Source organism: Mustela putorius, unplaced genomic scaffold (assembly GCF_011764305.1).
Source record: "Mustela putorius furo isolate JIRA1106 unplaced genomic scaffold, ASM1176430v1.1 tig00003962_pilon_pilon_pilon, whole genome shotgun sequence".
NCBI classification, from domain to species: domain Eukaryota; kingdom Metazoa; phylum Chordata; class Mammalia; order Carnivora; family Mustelidae; genus Mustela; species Mustela putorius.
This window is the reverse complement of record NW_025422106.1, coordinates 23,309,079-23,325,517: the sequence shown is the minus strand read 5'-3', so window position 1 is coordinate 23,325,517 and position 16,439 is coordinate 23,309,079. Positions and strand designations below refer to the sequence as shown.

General features: G+C 51.1%; 1 protein-coding gene across 4 annotated transcripts in view; it reads right to left on the bottom strand.

Moving 5' to 3' along the window:
• The window catches only part of RPH3AL (rabphilin 3A like (without C2 domains)), a 141,454-nt gene that overhangs the window by 74,061 nt on the left and 50,954 nt on the right, over positions 1 to 16,439 (bottom strand). For 3 of the 4 annotated variants that reach the window (XR_006603796.1, XR_001178556.2, XM_004746892.3), the window contains 3 exons: positions 14,323 to 14,435; positions 9,201 to 9,344; positions 6,675 to 6,804 (listed from right to left, as the gene is read on the bottom strand). Coding sequence is in view for 1 of the 4 variants with exons in the window: in XM_004746892.3 (XP_004746949.2) it covers positions 6,675 to 6,804; positions 9,201 to 9,344; positions 14,323 to 14,399 (351 nt within the window). In the remaining 3 variants the exon portion in view is untranslated. The remainder of the gene's footprint in view (positions 1 to 6,674; positions 6,805 to 9,200; positions 9,345 to 14,322; positions 14,436 to 16,439) is intronic. The other variant, XR_001178558.2, reaches the window with a different exon arrangement.

Genomic DNA, 16,439 nt, shown 5'->3' with positions numbered 1-16,439 from the left:
AGAGAGATGTGCATATCCATATTCCTCACAGCAGAGAGAATGTGGAAGCAACCCACATTCCCACCGACCCATGCATGCATGGACAAAGTGAGTTAGGTACACCCAGTGGAGTATTATACGGCCTTAAAAAAGCAGGCAATTCTGACACAGACTCCCACATGCATGGACCCTGGAGACATCATGCTAAGTGAAAGAAGCCAGTCGCAAAAAGACAAATGCTCCAGGATTCTGTTTATATGAGGCACCTGGAGAAGTCAGACTCCCAGAGACAAGAAGTAGGCTGGTGGGTGGCAGGGACTGGGGTGGGTGGGAATGGGGGTTAGTGTTTAATGGGTGCAGAGTTTTGGGTTTGCAAGATGAGAAGGTTCTGGAGATGGATGTTGATGGTAGACAACAATGTGAATGGACTTAATGCCCCGGAATTCTACCCTTAAAAACAGTTAAAATCATAAATTTTATGGAATGTACATTTTACCACAAATTAAAACATTTCTAGAAACTGCCTCCTGTTTTGGGGGACTCAAGCACATCAAAGGAGCAGGATGGAGCAGCCCCCACCATGTAGGCCCGACAAGGGGCAGCCTACAGAGATCTGAAGGGTCATCTGTGGGGCTTCTCCCTCCCCAGGCTCCCCGGCCTTCTTTCTTCTGCTTCTCATTTGTGCCTCGCTCTTTAGCATCTTGTCTGCTCACCCCTCCCTTCCCTGGGCCTGGGACGCTTTCTTCAGATCCCACGTCAATTTCTTGTCATCATCTCAGCTCAATGTCATCTCACAGGGGCCCACCCATGCTTCCAAAATAAAACAGCTCCTTACTACTCCTGCCCCACTGGCTGTCACTGTGCCTCCCCCTCTTCCCTATGGTTGGGTCTGCTGCTTTCTGGGATTAGCGTATTTAGTTATTCTTGCCCATCTTGCCTTTCTAGGTCATCCACTCCATGGAGGTGAGGCAGGGCCCCAGTGTGTAGCCAGGATGCTCAGGACCGGCCTGCTTGGTTTCAAATCCTGGCTCCCCAACTAACTTGCTAAGGGTCCCTGGGTGAGGCTTAACCGATCAGTTTCCCCATCTGAAAAAGGGCAATGAGGACAGTGCTGACCCCACAGGGTGGTTAGCAGGACTGAGTACGTTCATGCGTGAAAAGTGCTTACAACACTGTTTGCACGGCCAGTGAGAGGAGTTACTAGCCCCGCTTCCGAGGGCTGGGCTGCCTCCTGCCTTGTTCATCGCTGGTACCGCCACAGCCTGGAACACAGTCAGTGCCTAATAAAGACTGCAGAATGAGCGGAGGACAGAATTCTGCAGACAGACAGCCCTTCATGTAAGTCCGTTTCATTTGCAAGGCCTAGGGAGCTGAGCTGGCCCCAAAAGGAAGTGAAAGTTCCCCAACAGGGCTGCTCCATTCTGTTGCCCGCATCAGCCCTTGGCTCCTCAAGGTGGGCTCGACCCGGCCCCAGGTATTTAGCTTTCACACTGGGAACATCCAGAGAACATGCAGGCTGCTTGGGAAGGTTTTGGGAAAAGGGCTAGAAGAGCTGTTTCCCCCAGTGGTGGTGAGGGCAGCCAGCCAGCCCCTCTGCCAGCACTGAACCGAGCACAGGTGGGAGGGCAGCCTCCAGACAGGGCCATCTGGGGGGGGGGTCCCCAAAAGTGTCATCCATGTTGACACAGACACTCATTCTGGGAGGGGGTCCCACATAGAGCTCCTTGCTCAGAAGGGGGCCTGCTTATCCCTCTGGCCCTCCCCCTGCTTGTGCTCCCTCTCTCCCTGACAAATAAATACAAGCTCGAATAAATAAATAAATAAATCCGAGATCCATGTAGAATTGACTTTTGTGCCCAGAGTGAGGTAAGTCAAGATACATTTTTTTTTTCCAGATGAATATCCAAACAGCTTTGCATTATTTATTCAAAAGACCATTCTCTGCCCATCAGTGGCTCCACTGCCCTAAATTACACTTTCTATTTTCTCTCATCTTTGTCTCTGGTCTATGGGAATACTGATTTTCTGACAAGTAGTATTAAACTTGTAGGCAACAACCCTGCTAATAAATTCACCTACTAATTGTGACCATTTGTATTTAAATTTTGTCAGATGCTCTCGTTACATAATGACGTTATTCACAGAGGATGACAGCTTTAGCTCTGCTTCTCCAAAATGTACACCATACATTTCTTTCCTTGCCTGATTGCACTGGGCCGGGGCTAGTTCAATGTTCGATAGAAGCAGTGATAAACATACATAGAACTTGCCTTATTCCTGATTTTAAAGGAAAGTTCTCGATATTTAACCCGCGAATATGCTTCTTCTCCTGCATTCTTTAGAAAGATGAAACCCTGGGGCGCCTGGGTGGCTCAGTGGGTTAAAGCCTCTGCCTTCGGCTCAAGTCATGATCTCAGGGTCCTGAGATTGGGCCCCATGTCGGGCTCTCTGCTCAGCAGGGAGCCTGTTTCCCCACCTCTCTCTCTGCCTGCCTCTCTGCTTACTTGTGATTTCTATCAAATAAATAAATAAAATCTTAAAAAAATAATAATAAATAAAGATGAAACCCTGCTTCTCCAAGGAAGGGAAATGCTGTGACTGCTTTGGCCTGAAGGAGAGGAGGCCCAGCATGGCTCAGCAAACACCCCCGGGGGACCCAGCTCCCCATCACCCGGCTGGGTGACCCAAGTAGGCCACGTGACCTCAACTGAACCCTTACTCTCCAGCTGTGACTGGGGAACAGCCTCACCACCCCTGCTCTCCCTATAGCTTCGTCCTGATGATCAAACAAGGGGTTTTGTGAAAGAGCTTTCTAAAGCCCAAGGGACATCGTAAGGTAAGAAAACCACAGGTTTGGTGTCCACTGTTTGCAAGAGAAAGGATGGCCTGAGGGAGGCTGTGGGGACCCTGAGCTGGGATGTGTGTGGTGTGGGGGTGGGGAGGTGTGGGGGAGGGCAAGGCAAGCAGAGGGCCAGAAACACGGGCCTGAGTCTGAGCCGGTGGTGGGGGCTAGTGCTGGGGCTGGGATCTTAGAGCAGAAGCTTTCTTTTTCCCCGGGGACTCAGCACACACTGTGGCGACCACTGTTTTCCGGGCAGGCCCCTCTGTCCACACCTTGGAACACATTTTGGCTGAGGCCAGAACAGCTGCGACTGCTTCCCTGTCACGGTGACAGTGCCATCCCAGGCTCAGGCTGGCTCTCCTGCAGCTCCGTCTGGCCTCCCCCATGGTTGGTGCAGACAAGACTCTCAATCAAACCGAAAGCTGGCTGACTCAGCTGCTAAGCAATCAGAAGCGCCAGGCCTCTCTAATTAGCAGCCAGCCCCTCTCCCTTCCCACCACATCCCTGCCATAATGAGGGCTGGTGGCCCAGGCGTGCAGGCCCAATTACCGAGGGGGTCACCGCACCAAGGCATGCCCAGCATCACGGGCTCTGCTGGCACGCTCATTAGCTTGTGGCTGCTGAATGTACCAGGGATCTTCCTGGGGATAGCTCCATGTGGCCAGGAGCACCTGAGACTTAGATCTGGACACCTCCCAGATCTCCCAGTGTCCCTTCTGCAGCCTGCCCCCACCCCTACATTGGGACTGCAACCCACGCGTGTGCATAGTAATGGCACTGGCAGGCAGGCAGGGGGCCCACGGCCCCCCATCACGCAGGACAGGCCCAGTAACCTCTCACTCTGGCCTGGCTGCAGTCTAGGACCTGCTTTTCCTCCTGCGACCCTCCATCACCCACCTGCTTCGATATAGTGAAAAGATGGATTTTCTTAGAACATGGCCCCCATGCAATTGCTGCCTCATCTCCAGCCCCACTGTCTCATCCCCAAGGACAGGCAGTGCCTAACTCGCCACTCACTGTCGCTTTATGTCCCCCTGCCATCCACTCACCAGACAGCAGAGAGGCTCATCACTTATAAAGACAAATCAGATCACATCACACCATGCTCACAACACTCCACTGGCATCCCATGAAACTTAGAATCAAATCTCAACTCCTGACCTTGACTTACAAAGCTCTCATGTGATGGGCATGTCCACCTCTGCCCCAGAGGCCTTAATCAGTTCCTTGAACATGTCCAGCTGCTCTCCCCCTCAGGAACTTCATGCTGGCTACTCCCTCTGCCTGGAAAACACTTTTCCATCCAGATCTTCCCAGAGCTGGGTCCTGCTTGTGCTCGGGTCTAAGCTCAGAAAGGCCCTCCTAGTTGTACCCTACCACACTGCCCTGTTCTAACTCACTCATACCAGATAGTATTTTGTTTGTTTGTTGTTCCCCTCCTCCTGGAAAAAGGCTCCATGAGAACAAGGGCTTTGTCTCTCTTGCTCATGGTATTGCCAGCACCTAGAACAGGGCCTGCATATAGTGGGCCCTCTACTATTTGCAGAATGAATGAATGAATGAATGAATGAATGAACAAATGAATGACACCATCTTCTCAAGGATGAAGAAGAAAACACACAAATGCCTACTTGCACCCTCTCCTCCCACTTCTACCCAGGAGCAACTTCCCTTGGAAACCCAAAGGCCTCTTCACCTTGCTGCCCAAGCCAAGATCAGATTCTCAGCCCACAGCAAAATATGAACAATTTCAAACTGGACCAGCCCAGGGCTGTCTGGGTTAAGCCCAGGGCTCAGTCGGTTAAGCTTCCGCCTTGGGCTCACATCAGGATCCTAGGGTCCTGAGATCAGGCCCCATATAGGGCTCCCTGCTCAGCAGGAGTTCCATCTTTGGAACTCTCTCTCTCCCTTTCCCTCTGTGTGTGCTCTCTTTCCCTCTCTAGCTCTGACTCTCTCTCAAATAAATATATAAAACCTTAAAAAAGAGAAAAACTGGAACAGCCCAGTACTCCAGGGTACAATGGGGTGGGGAGTGTCCAGAGCATCTAGAAGAACATTTTTTACCACCCCTCCCCCAAGCAGCTGGGATCCTCCCCCGGGATTGCCACTGTTGTCTAGGACATGGCTCTCCAAGGACTCTTCACCAGTCAAGACAGCATCCTGCCCCAATAGCAGAGGTCCCATACTTTTCCAGGCAAAGAGAAAAGCCTCTGCCCCCTCGTCATGGTCCTGTAAACCTGAACATTAATAGCAGTTGTGGGTTGAGGGGCAGAAAGGGGAAATGGGCTGCTGGGCCCCACTGTCCCAGGCAGAAGTCATAAAGTACAACCCTATCTGCCCAAGGGCTGGGAGCAAGACATTCTGAGTCCCTCTGCCTACTGCCTCTGTTGGTATCTAGCCCGGGGCCATGGAAGGGTTAAGGACAGGCAGGCACACGAGTGCCCACCCCTATCCTGCCACCCAGGCCCCGGCCACATCTCCGCTGTTCTTGAGACCCTTGCGACTCCACAGTCCTTAGCCCAGGTCATCACATGTCCCAGAATGGGAGGGGAAATGACCTTAGCTGAAATCCTGACTTTTCCACTTATTAGTTCAGTGTATTGACCCTTTTGCATCTGGGTTCCCTAACCCAGTTTTTGAATGCCACTCAAAATGACTTTATCAAGGTTGCCAACAGCTTTCACACAGCTAAGTCCATGTTTACTTCTTTGACTTCTCTATATCCTACAGTCCTCTCGGCTCTAGCCACTTCACTCCACCCCATCCCCAATCTTCTATTTCCTATTATTTCTTCCTAGAATGTATTGCTTCCTGAAACATTATTATTTATTTGATCATTATTTGGTTTTTGTTCCCTCATCCAATATAATCTCAAGAGAGAAGTTTCTATCTCTGTCTTGTTGACTAAAATAACTTGAGGCTTAAAACAAATGGAAGATAAGTACCAGTAAAACTAGAGTGAAAAACAAAGGAAAGAGGGAGATATGGTATCTTGGGAACAGCTCTCTAACCTAGGAAGGTAGTAAAGGGAAGTCCCATAATGACAGCTATGCAGCAGTTAAGTTTACACTGGAGTAGGACTAAAGATCCAAAAGAGGGAAAAATGTAGGCTCCATGCAATAGACAGTAAAATTGGGATGCTAAATAATCCTAAGGATTGGAAGGCATGTTATTCTTGGGTCAGTAAGAAAAGAAAGGCCATTAGAAACTCCAGGAAAAACAAAAAGTTATTTTAAGAAGTCTGGGACTCGATCTGAAACAATTTAATATGTGGCACCATTTAAGTAACCAGTGGAGTATAAGAAAAGGGAAAAATCCACTTGACTTTGCAGCAAAGATCATTCTCATTTGATGGACCAGGGATCGAGAGCAGATCAAAAGAATTAGAAGTATAATCCTAGCACACTGTTTCGCCCTGAGGAGAATTTTAGTTCTTTAATAACTAAAAAAGTTTTCTGAGTACTTCTGTGCCAGACAAGATTGTTAAGACCCAATGAATATAATATTTAATCCTCACAATTTTCTAAGGTACATTATCCCTATTTTACAGATGAGGAAGATAAGGCTCAAAATATTAAACCAGTTTTCTGAGATCATCCAGCTAGTGGAAAAGCTGAACTTATACCAAGGCCTGTGAGACCCAGAGGTCCACTCCCCAGAGTTGGTCCTAGAAGTCAGACCATTCAACCATAGGTTCTAACTCTTCTTGCCAAGAAGGACAGGATATCAGGACAGGCGTGTGCACGCATCTGCACACAAGGACACACACTGACACGTACAACATACACTCCTAGAAGCCAGGGTGCAGAGTCACAGAGCAGATCCAGATTGGGAAGCCAGAGCAGGGTCTTACCTTCCTGCAGTCTTTGCAGAACACTGATGAGCTGCCCAAGAAGCCTAGCACCTCCCCACAGAGCAGACACTGGGAAAGGCCATTCCCCATCACGTTCCGCCTCATGGTCTCCAGCCGCTCCACCAGCCGTCTGCAGCACAGAACAGAGTCAGATGGATGTGTTTCCCGTTCCCAACCTGACTGAGTATGGCTGCCATAGGGCCCCAGCACTATACCAGGGCTCATGTGCTGTACCCTCACCTGGGATACTGTTCCCTGCCCCACCCTTTTTCCAGGCTACCTTCTAATCATTCATTTGCTCACCAACTATTAATTGAGTACCTACAATGTGCCACGCCCTGGGGATATTGTAGCAAACAAGCCAGAGACAGACATGCTCTCACAGAACAATAAAGAGAAAGCCCATAAAAAGTCAACAAGCAAACTGACTTCAGACGGGGGGTGGGGAGGTGCTATGAAATCAAGTAAGTGTGTAGGGAGAAGACTGAGGGGGAGCATGTCTGGTGGTGATCAGTGAAGGCCTCTGTGAGAACATGTGAACTGAGAGCTAAAGAATGACAAGGCAAAACCAGGCGAAAAGCAGGGCAGGGTGGGGGGCACTCCAGGTAGAGGGAAGAGCGTTGGGCGGCGGGGGGGGGGGGAGGGTGTGTGGCAAAGATAAAGGCCTTGGCATATGAGAATTGCCAGGAGCCCAGCGTGGCCATTCCCTTGTGAGCCTGCGGGAGCCTGGGATAAAAGGAGGCTGGAGGGGTGAGAAGGTGAGAAGGGGGCAGGTTACATGGGTTTTGTAGGACACAAAATAGGGTTTGGATTATTTTCTAAGATCAACATGAAGCCACTGAAGAATTTTAAATGATTTAAGGGACATTTGAATTTTTTTTTAATTCTTTAAAATTCTTATTTATTTATTCATTTATGTAAGTAATTTCTACATCTGACTTGTGGCTCAAACTTAGTATCACAAGATCAAGAGTCGCAGGTTCTTCTGAGTCAACCAGGTGCCCCCTGAGTGGCAGTTTTCAAAGCTCACTCCTAGAAATCCAGGACTACGACAAGGGAGTGCACGTGAGGAAGCCAGCAGGAGATGCTGGGAGGCCCAGGGAAGGGGCACTGAGGCAGCATTCATGGAAATGGAGTACAGGAGGTCAGAGAGAGAGAGGAGACCTGGGATGATGTAGATGTTTTGGTTTGAGCAAGTGGCTGAATGAAGAAAGAAAAAGAGCTTCCCTTCGAATCTCTGATGCCGGGTGTCCAGGAGCCAGCCCTGAACCATGCTAAGCCTAGGACAGAGGCCTCTCCTCAGGGTCCCACAGCCCCTCAGCCCACCATGACCCCTTCTTTTCATGGCAACACTACAACCCTCACAAAAGTAGTGGCCACTTCTGTTTTGTTGGCCACTGTATCTCCAGTCCCCAGTGGACACACAGGGAAAGTTCTTGAATGAAGGAACAAGGATAGAGTGCAGGTATGTTATCTCAACCTCCCAGAGAGGAGGATGTATTTCCCCCCTTTCCCCCCTTTTAAAGATAAGAAGACTGAGGCTGAGAGATGTAAAGTCACTTCCCACCAGCGTTACATAGTTCCTAAGAGGCAGAGCCCAGTGCCCAACACCTAGGCCCCCTCTCCCTATACTTTCCCCTGAGGTGATCAGGAGAGAATATACCGCCTCGGTGGTTCAGTTGGTTAGGCGTCTGCCTTTGGCTCGGGTCATGATTCCAGGGGCCTGGGATTGAGCCCTGCATTGGGCTCTGTGCTCAGCAAGAAGCCTGTTTCTCCCTCTTCCTGCTACTCCCCCTGCTTGTGCTCTTTCTCTTTCTCTCACTCACTGACAAAATAAATAAATAGATTCTTAAAAAAAAACAAAACTGCATTTCTACACTGTCTGACTTTTTAAATGATCACATATTTTAACAAAAAAGATGAACAGAACAAGGAGATCAGAATCAAATTAATGCTCAATGCCATGCACCGTATTTGTTTTCCTACTTGTGTTTTTCCGTGTCTTTCCAATTTTCTAGGAGGTATGAACTGCTTCCTCAACTCAACAAATGAAAAGAGACACCACCCAACTGTCTGAAGGCTGGACAGAGGTCAGCTCTGGACGCTGGAAGGCCAGGAGAGCTTAGAACAAGCTGGAGAGCATTTTCTCTTGGAGTCCTTGTTGGGGCAGGATGATCCAGGTTCAACTTCCCCTTAAATCCCTCCTCTGGCTTGACCAGAGCAGACCCTCACGTGTATGGAGCTGAAGAGCTCCAAATGCATTTCACCATGCTCATTCATTCCCGCACAGCCGAGGGCCCACGCAGGAGCCACATTCCACTTCTTACAGAGGAGAATACTGAGACTTTGTGGGGCTGGGTGATACATCTACACCCCAGGGGTGTTCGGGCAAAGCAGACTCCCTCCCAGGGCTGCATGCCAGCGCTAGGACCCAGGGCGCCACTCTCAGCCCACGGATCTGACACTAAATGACTTTGCTTCCTCTCAAGCATTCCGTTCCTGCCCTAGCTCAGAAGCACTCCTTACCCGATTCTCTGCTGCTCCATGACGTCCAGCCGCTCTGCCCTCTGGATGACCTGCAAGATGGCCTCCACCTCAGCAGGGCTGAGGCACTGGCTCTTCCTCTGCTTCTCTGTCTGGTAGGTGTGCACAGACCAGCCCGTCTGCAGCCTGGAGAGAGCACATGGCCGGCCCTGATGCCACCGCAGGGCAGACTCAGGCAGTCCCTCCATATCACAAAGCCCTCCCACCGCCAAGAACTGTCTGGGGACAGCCCAAGTGCTATATGTGCAGAAGAGGGGTTTGGGGAACAGGGCAGATGCTTCAGATGCTGGCTCTGACGCCTGCCAGCCACTAGACCCCACAAAGACGGCAGGGCTACCTTAGCACCGTGGGTATGACCCACTGGACAGACAGAGAAGGCCACTGCCACAGCACAGGGGGCTGTGAGGGAAGAGTGCAGAAGATCAGCAAGACTGAGATCTGGGGGCACCTGGGTGGCTCAGACAGTGAAGCCTCTGCCTTCGGCTCAGGTCGTGATCCCAGGGTCCTGGGATGGAGTCCTGTATCAATCTCCCTGCTCAACGGGGAGCCTGCTTCTCCCTCTCCCTGGGCTCCTCTCCCCCCTTTGTCCTCTCTCTCTCTCTCATTTAAATAAATAAAATCTTAAAAAAAAAAAAAAAAAAGACTGAGCTCTGTGGCATCTAAGTGAATGGAGCTCACTGTGGCATGGATAAGAATGGTAATTAGATCAAAAATGAGCCCTGAATGTAAAAGGAGGTGCACGTAGCAGTTTGGAAACGAGAGGATTTGAGGGCAGGAGGGCGGCGCTGCCGCACAGGAGAGCCAGCGAGGGCGGGCGGCGACAGACAGCAGTGCAGAGTAGAAGGACGCACGCCCTTCCGGTCTTTCTCGAGGGAATGGAGTGGCAGCCACAGACCAAGCCCCAAATCTCTGCCCAGGGTCCCAGCCTGTCCGAGACATTCTGTGCCAGGTGCTAGGAACACGGAGGTGGGCAAGAGAGCAAAGTGACCACCCCGAAGAATGACAACAGGCTTGGGGACACAAGACAACCCATCATTGACACCAATATTTACTTAATGCAAAACGAGAAGAGCTATTCGTTTGTGAGCTGTTCACTGGGCATCCTCTGCGAGGCCAGGCTGGGGAGGTGTTGGGGACAGGCTGCTGGGGGGGGGTACATGCAGGTGGACATTAGGAGGCTGTATAAATCAGGGAACTAACCCGATCAGAGGTAAGGTTCTAGAAGGGCCTCCCTAAAGAAATGACAGCAAGCAAGAGTTTCTGATGCAGGACACAGGGCAGGAGGGTGAGGATGTGGACGCCTTCTTGATGGTTCCCTGACACGGACAGACACTGGTGGTCTTAATTCACTGCCCTGTCCGGGCTACTGCAGCTAACGGTTCTTGTAACTATCCATGCGGTGCACATCAGGAGAGCTAAAGAACATGTCCTTCCTCTGCAAGTCCAGCAAGCCCGTTAAGGGGAAGGGAAGGGTTCAGATCGGTGTCCACCGGATGGTCTTAACTTTAACTCAGTCCCTTCCCAACCATGAGAATGTGGGCAGCTGCTCATCCCGGATTTCCTGATCTGTCCCTTTATGGGATGTCACGCAGAGTAAATGGGGCAGGGTATACAAAGTGCTCTGCACACAGCAAATGCCCAACTGCTTCATGCTGATGATGACTAGCATTCTCACGGGCAGAACCATCAGGAATGGCTAGACCAAAGACGCAGTGCTCCTACAGGATTTTGCAGGATGAAAGGTGCTTCCCCAGAGAAAGAAGGTGATGGTGCTCAGGCAGGAAAGCCACACGTGCAAAGGTGCAAAGACGTAAAGTAAGGTGCCGTACCAAGGGTCTCCAGACTTCTAGACTGCCTATGTCTCCAAGTGAAAAAGAAGTACTGCCCAGAGCAACACTTTTGGAAGAGGTCCTCACAGGGCCAGGGAAAGTGAACAGCGGGAAAGGGGCAGGGCCGGTAGACAGAGGAAGGAAGGCCAGTCCTTAGAGTGAGCAGGGGCACAGGCCCACCTTTCTTCTGTGTATCAAGTAGACTCAAGGGGTTTAGGCCTTGAAAAGAAACACTTGGCCACCCCCAGCTGCAGGTTTTCTCTACCTGAGCATTTCTGGGATTCAGGTAATCAGGGATTGGCCAGGACACCCTCCGGGTGTGAGTCCCTGGGCCAGTGAAGGAGAACTGGAGAACAGGGTCTCCAAGCCACCCCACAGGGAAAAGGCAGGTCCGGGAACACAGAAATGGGAGGGCACAGCACCAGCACCGTCATCTGCCCTGCAGGGTGCCACTCCTACCCAGTTAGCTCTGGGCCTGGCGCCAGCCCCAGGCATGGCATACCTCCTCACACCAGACCCTCCTGTTATCCTATAAGGCTGGCCTCCCCTTCTCTCGGCAGAGTAAGGAGGCTGAGAGCGATTAGTCCAGGGCCCGTGACTGCTGAAAGCCCGGCCAGGCTTCTCTGGGGCATCTTCTTGGCCTCCTTTTCTGCCTCCATCTGGTCACTGACCAAGCCCTGACAACCTGTCCCCTCAGACAAACTCCTGCCCTGGCCCACTGCCCCTATCTGGTCAGGTTGCAACTCCCACGATGGGCCTGGTTAACACGGAGCCTCTTGTTCCCCTGAATGCCCCCCACCCGATGCCACAAAGGTGGACTGCTTGTGGCTGCCAAATGCATCTGTGATTGTAAGCCCCAAGGAAGAGTCTTCAGTGGCCCCTGGCACCCGTCAGTAGGGTCCCCTGGTACGGAACCTTCACCCCTCCTCTGCCCTGGCCTCACACAGTGTGCTTTGGGCTGCATGCTGTCTTCTCCAGGCCTTTGCTCACGCTGTGCCCTCCACCTGCAGTGCCTGCCCACCTCCTAAATCCGCTTTCCACTGTGTCACTCTTATTCCTTTCTAAGACTTCTTTTAGGGACCGCCTGGGTGCTCAGTTGGTTGAGCATCCAACTTTTGGTCTCGGCACAGGTCATGATCCCATGGTCCTGGGATCAAGCAGCACATCAAGCTCTGTGCTCAGCGTGGATCTGCTTGAGATTCTCTCTTTCCCTCTTCCTCCTTCCAACATCCCACTCATGCCCTCACCCTCTAAAATAAATAAATAAATGAAATCTTTTTTTTTTAAAAAAAAAAAAAGGACTTGCTTCATATTCTGGGTGAAGATACCCTCCAAGATGGGCTGAGTCCATTCTCAGAATTCCCAGACAACCCAGGCATAGCTCCATCATGGAGCTTAAACATTATTTTAAGGCCAAGTAGGACCCTTTGTCCCCTCCTCTTGAATGTGAGTCTGGAGGACCAGCCCTATACCATCTGGCCCCTGCCTGCTTCCCCAACTTCCTTTCACCCCATTCATCACTTCTTTCTGCATTCAAGCCACACCGGCCTCCTGCCAGGCCCTCTACATGTCCTGTTCCTTCTACCTCAGGGCCTTTGCACATGCTGTTCTTTCTGCCTAGAAGCTCCTTCCCCCTATTTCCATCTAACACTTCCTGCTACTCCAGGACTCAACATAAACCACATTCTCAGGGAAGCCTCTCCAAATTCCCAGATTAAATTAGCACCTGCCTTCACCCCCACTGCCTGTTTCTGCTGTCCAAGTAGCTGTGCTGGGGTAATTCCATGTATATTGCTCCCCTCTCCCCACCAGGGTCTTAAGACAAAGAACCACATCAGTCCTGTTCACTGCTGTGCAGTCAGTGCCTGGCCCCTGGTAGGGGTTGAGAGGGTATCCTATAGTGCAGGGGGACAGACCTGAGCCGAAGCCAGGGAAGGCAAATTCCCCAGGCCTCCCAGAGGAACCTTCAGGGCACAGAACCCGGACGCAAGATCTGTAGTGTTCTCCTTTACAGAGCCTGGCATTACAAGGAGCCTGGCATTACAAGACGGCACACCCTGGGGAGGAGACAAAAGCATCTGCTCTACTAAAAAATGCTACAACAGCTTCTGGCTGCTGCTGAGGGCAAGACAAGGTCAGGGAGAACTGAAGGAAATGCCAGGGGGGTCATGAGGGGTCACACCAGGCCCCAGCTCCTTGTATCCTGCCAAGGAGGACACATCGTCATGCCCAACATCAGGGCAGAGAGGGAGAGCGACTGGTTTCCTCCCTGGTCTCCCCCGCACGGACTGCACAGGGGACTGAAAGGAGCCAAGCCATCCTGGAGAGAGGGACAAATTAACTGATGCACAGAGATGCCTGCCAATCACGGAGGACTCCACTCTTGGGCATTTTGGATTAATTTTTCTAGCCCTCTTTGATGTTTCAGCTCTGTCCCCCTGCAGGCCTATAACATCTAATTGCAAATTTCTTGAACTTGGTCCCCTATGGGAAATGTTGGCTCCCATAATTGGCATGGTTTGACAGATGAAGAGGAGTTCTTGGGGCTTATCAGACACCAGGGGCCTCCAAATCCCTGGATGGGGAGGGAAGCCTGGAAGGCGGGAGAGGTTTCTGGGAGGTTCTGGGTCTCTGGCCACAGTGGGGAGGTGGGTAGAGATGGCCTGACCTAACTGGGTCTGAGGGGTCACCAGGCTGAGGGATGACAGGGAAACTGGGAGCTGGAGGGGACAAACCAGAACCAGAGAGACCCTGACAGGGTACTGGAGGAAACTGGGGACGCTTCGAGGCTGGCTGTGTGTTGCAGCCTGGCGAGGTTCATTGCCCAGACTTCTTCTGCCCTCTCAGTGTGAGGCCCTCAGGTGAAGGGGCATCCAGGTATCAAAGGCTCCCCACTTCCAGGGGCTCAGGGACTGGAAGGCTCAGTGACAGGGGGATGTACACTCTCACCAGAGAAGGCAGATGAAGTGGTTTGATCCCCTTCAGCCTGCTATAGGCCTGGGAGTCAGGGGGCCTGGGCGTGGGTCCCAAGGTCTGCCATCGGGCAAGGAGCCCGGCCTCCTTTTCCTCCTTGGAGAAATGAGGGTACATTCCAGTTAAAGGAATGAATGGCTGTTCAGTGCCAACCTTGGGGCCCGGAGTGTGGCAGGCATTAGACATGTACTTGTCCCCAAACGTCTCTTTCTGGGTCCCTGATATTGAATCTTGCCCCCAAAAGGAGGGAAGCAGAGAGAAGGAGAGAAGGGAAGGGCTGGCAGAGCCTTGGAGGTACTCACTTGGCTCGCAGGGCGAGCTGCCGATCATTGGGGCAAACCCACTGGTCATTCCCACTGCCGAAGATGGTGTCGGCCATGGCTCGGAGTGTCCAGGGCGGGGCAGGGAGTCACATCTGAAGGGAGAAGGGGGAACAACCAAGAGCATGCCATCAGCTGGGGTGCAGGTGGCAGCCAGGGATCGTCAGGCATCAAGCACTGGCACTTCCAGCATGTCCCTGTACCCGGCCGCCTGCAGATACCTGGCCATCAGAATCCTCTGGCTTCTGTTCCCTCAAAACTCATCGTTCAAAAGGATCATAATTTGGGGAGGGGAAACTAGGTAGCTCATGCAGCTAAGTGACCAGATTGGACAGGACTGGCAGGACATCCGGAGTTAGAAGCAGAAAGGGAAAGAAGAGGGAAAAGGGGAGGGCAAATGACTCCTGCCACTCCCAAGTACAGCCCCTACCGATGAAGCACAGTGCCAAGCAGGAGGGGCTGGGGCTGTGGGGCACACAGCTAGATGGCCCGGGGAAGCCGTATGCCACTCCCAAGCCTAGGGGACCCACCATGGCCACCCCAGGCCCACAGGCGCAGCTAAAGTTGGCCACTTTCACGGCTTCTGCTCCCCAACATGTTCTGCTGACCATCACAGTGCTCCCCAGGACAGGAAGGAGGGTGGGGAGCCAAAGCTAGGACGGCAAGGAAGATGGCACCACTGGGAATCCAGCAGGGAGGCCACTCTGCTTCAGAACTTCCTGGGGCTTAATGTGCACGGTCTAGTCCAGCTGCCTTTCTCCTTGCCCCCGAGGCTATGACCAGCTCTTTGATGATCTAGCATAAGGGTACTGAGCATGTATGCTGAACGGAGTGTGTGTGTATGAGTGTGTGTGTGTGTGTGTGTGTGTGTGTGTGTGTGTGTTGGGGTGGAGAGAATGGCAGCTGTAACTCAATCCCAGAGCAAAGATCAGGGGCTGCACTGAGTTATCCACACTGCCCTCTTCCAATCCCATCTAGACCAACAGATCTCAAACAGAGGAATCCTTCCTACTCTTAAAAACTACCGAGGCTGCTGAGGAGCCTGGGTGGCTCAGTCGGTTAAACGTCTGCCTTCAAGGGCTCAGGTCATGATCTCGGGGTCCTGGGATCCAGCCCCAGGTCGGACTCCCTGCTCAGTGGGGACCCTGCTTCTCCCTCTCCCTCTGCATGCCCCTCCCCCTGCTTGTGCTCTCTGTCAGATAAACAAATAAAATCTTTAAAAAAAAAAAAGCTTGTATATTCATAGCAGCATTATTCACAACAGCCCGAAAGTGGAACTAATTCAAATGTCCGCCCACTGATAAATGGAGATCATATGGAGTTATCCATACACAAAAGAATATTATTTGGCCATTAAAAGTGAAGTAGTGCTATAAGCTATAAAATGGCTGAATCCTGAGAACATTATGCTAAGTCTAAGAAGGTGGCACAAAAGGGGAGGCTGGGTGGCTCAGTCGCTTAAATGTCCGGCTCTTAATTTCAGCCCACGTCTTGATCTCAGGGTCATTAGTTCAAGCTCTGCATTGGACCCCACACTGGGCATAGAGCCTACTAAAAAAAAAAAAAAAAAAAAAGCCAGTCACAAAAGACCACATGTTGTATTATTCCATTTACAAGAAATGTCCAGAACAGGCAAATCCACAGAGGCAGAAAGCAACCCTAATGGTTGTCAGGGGCTGGAGTGCGGGCGGAGGGAAGAAGGAATGAGTTTCTGCTAATGGGTTCAGGGTTTCTTTTTGGGGTCATGAAAATACTCTGCAATTAGGTCGTGGTGATGGTTGCACAACTTTGAGAATAAACTAAAACCAATGAATTGAATCCTTCTAGAATGTGAATTTTATGGTATATGAACTACATCTCATTAAATGGTCATAAAAAGTTTTTGAGAACACCAAATTATGTGGGCTGTATCTATTGATACCACATTAGAAATTAAAACTGAGAAAAAAATTAATTTAGATTCATCGAAAAACAATAAACCCATTAGGCATTCACATGTTTCATTTAGAAAGTTGCATTTTCAGAACAAAAACGAGTGAAAATAATGGCTTTGTTTTGCATTTTTAAAGATCTGTGTAATGTTTGGTCTAACAAAAGTT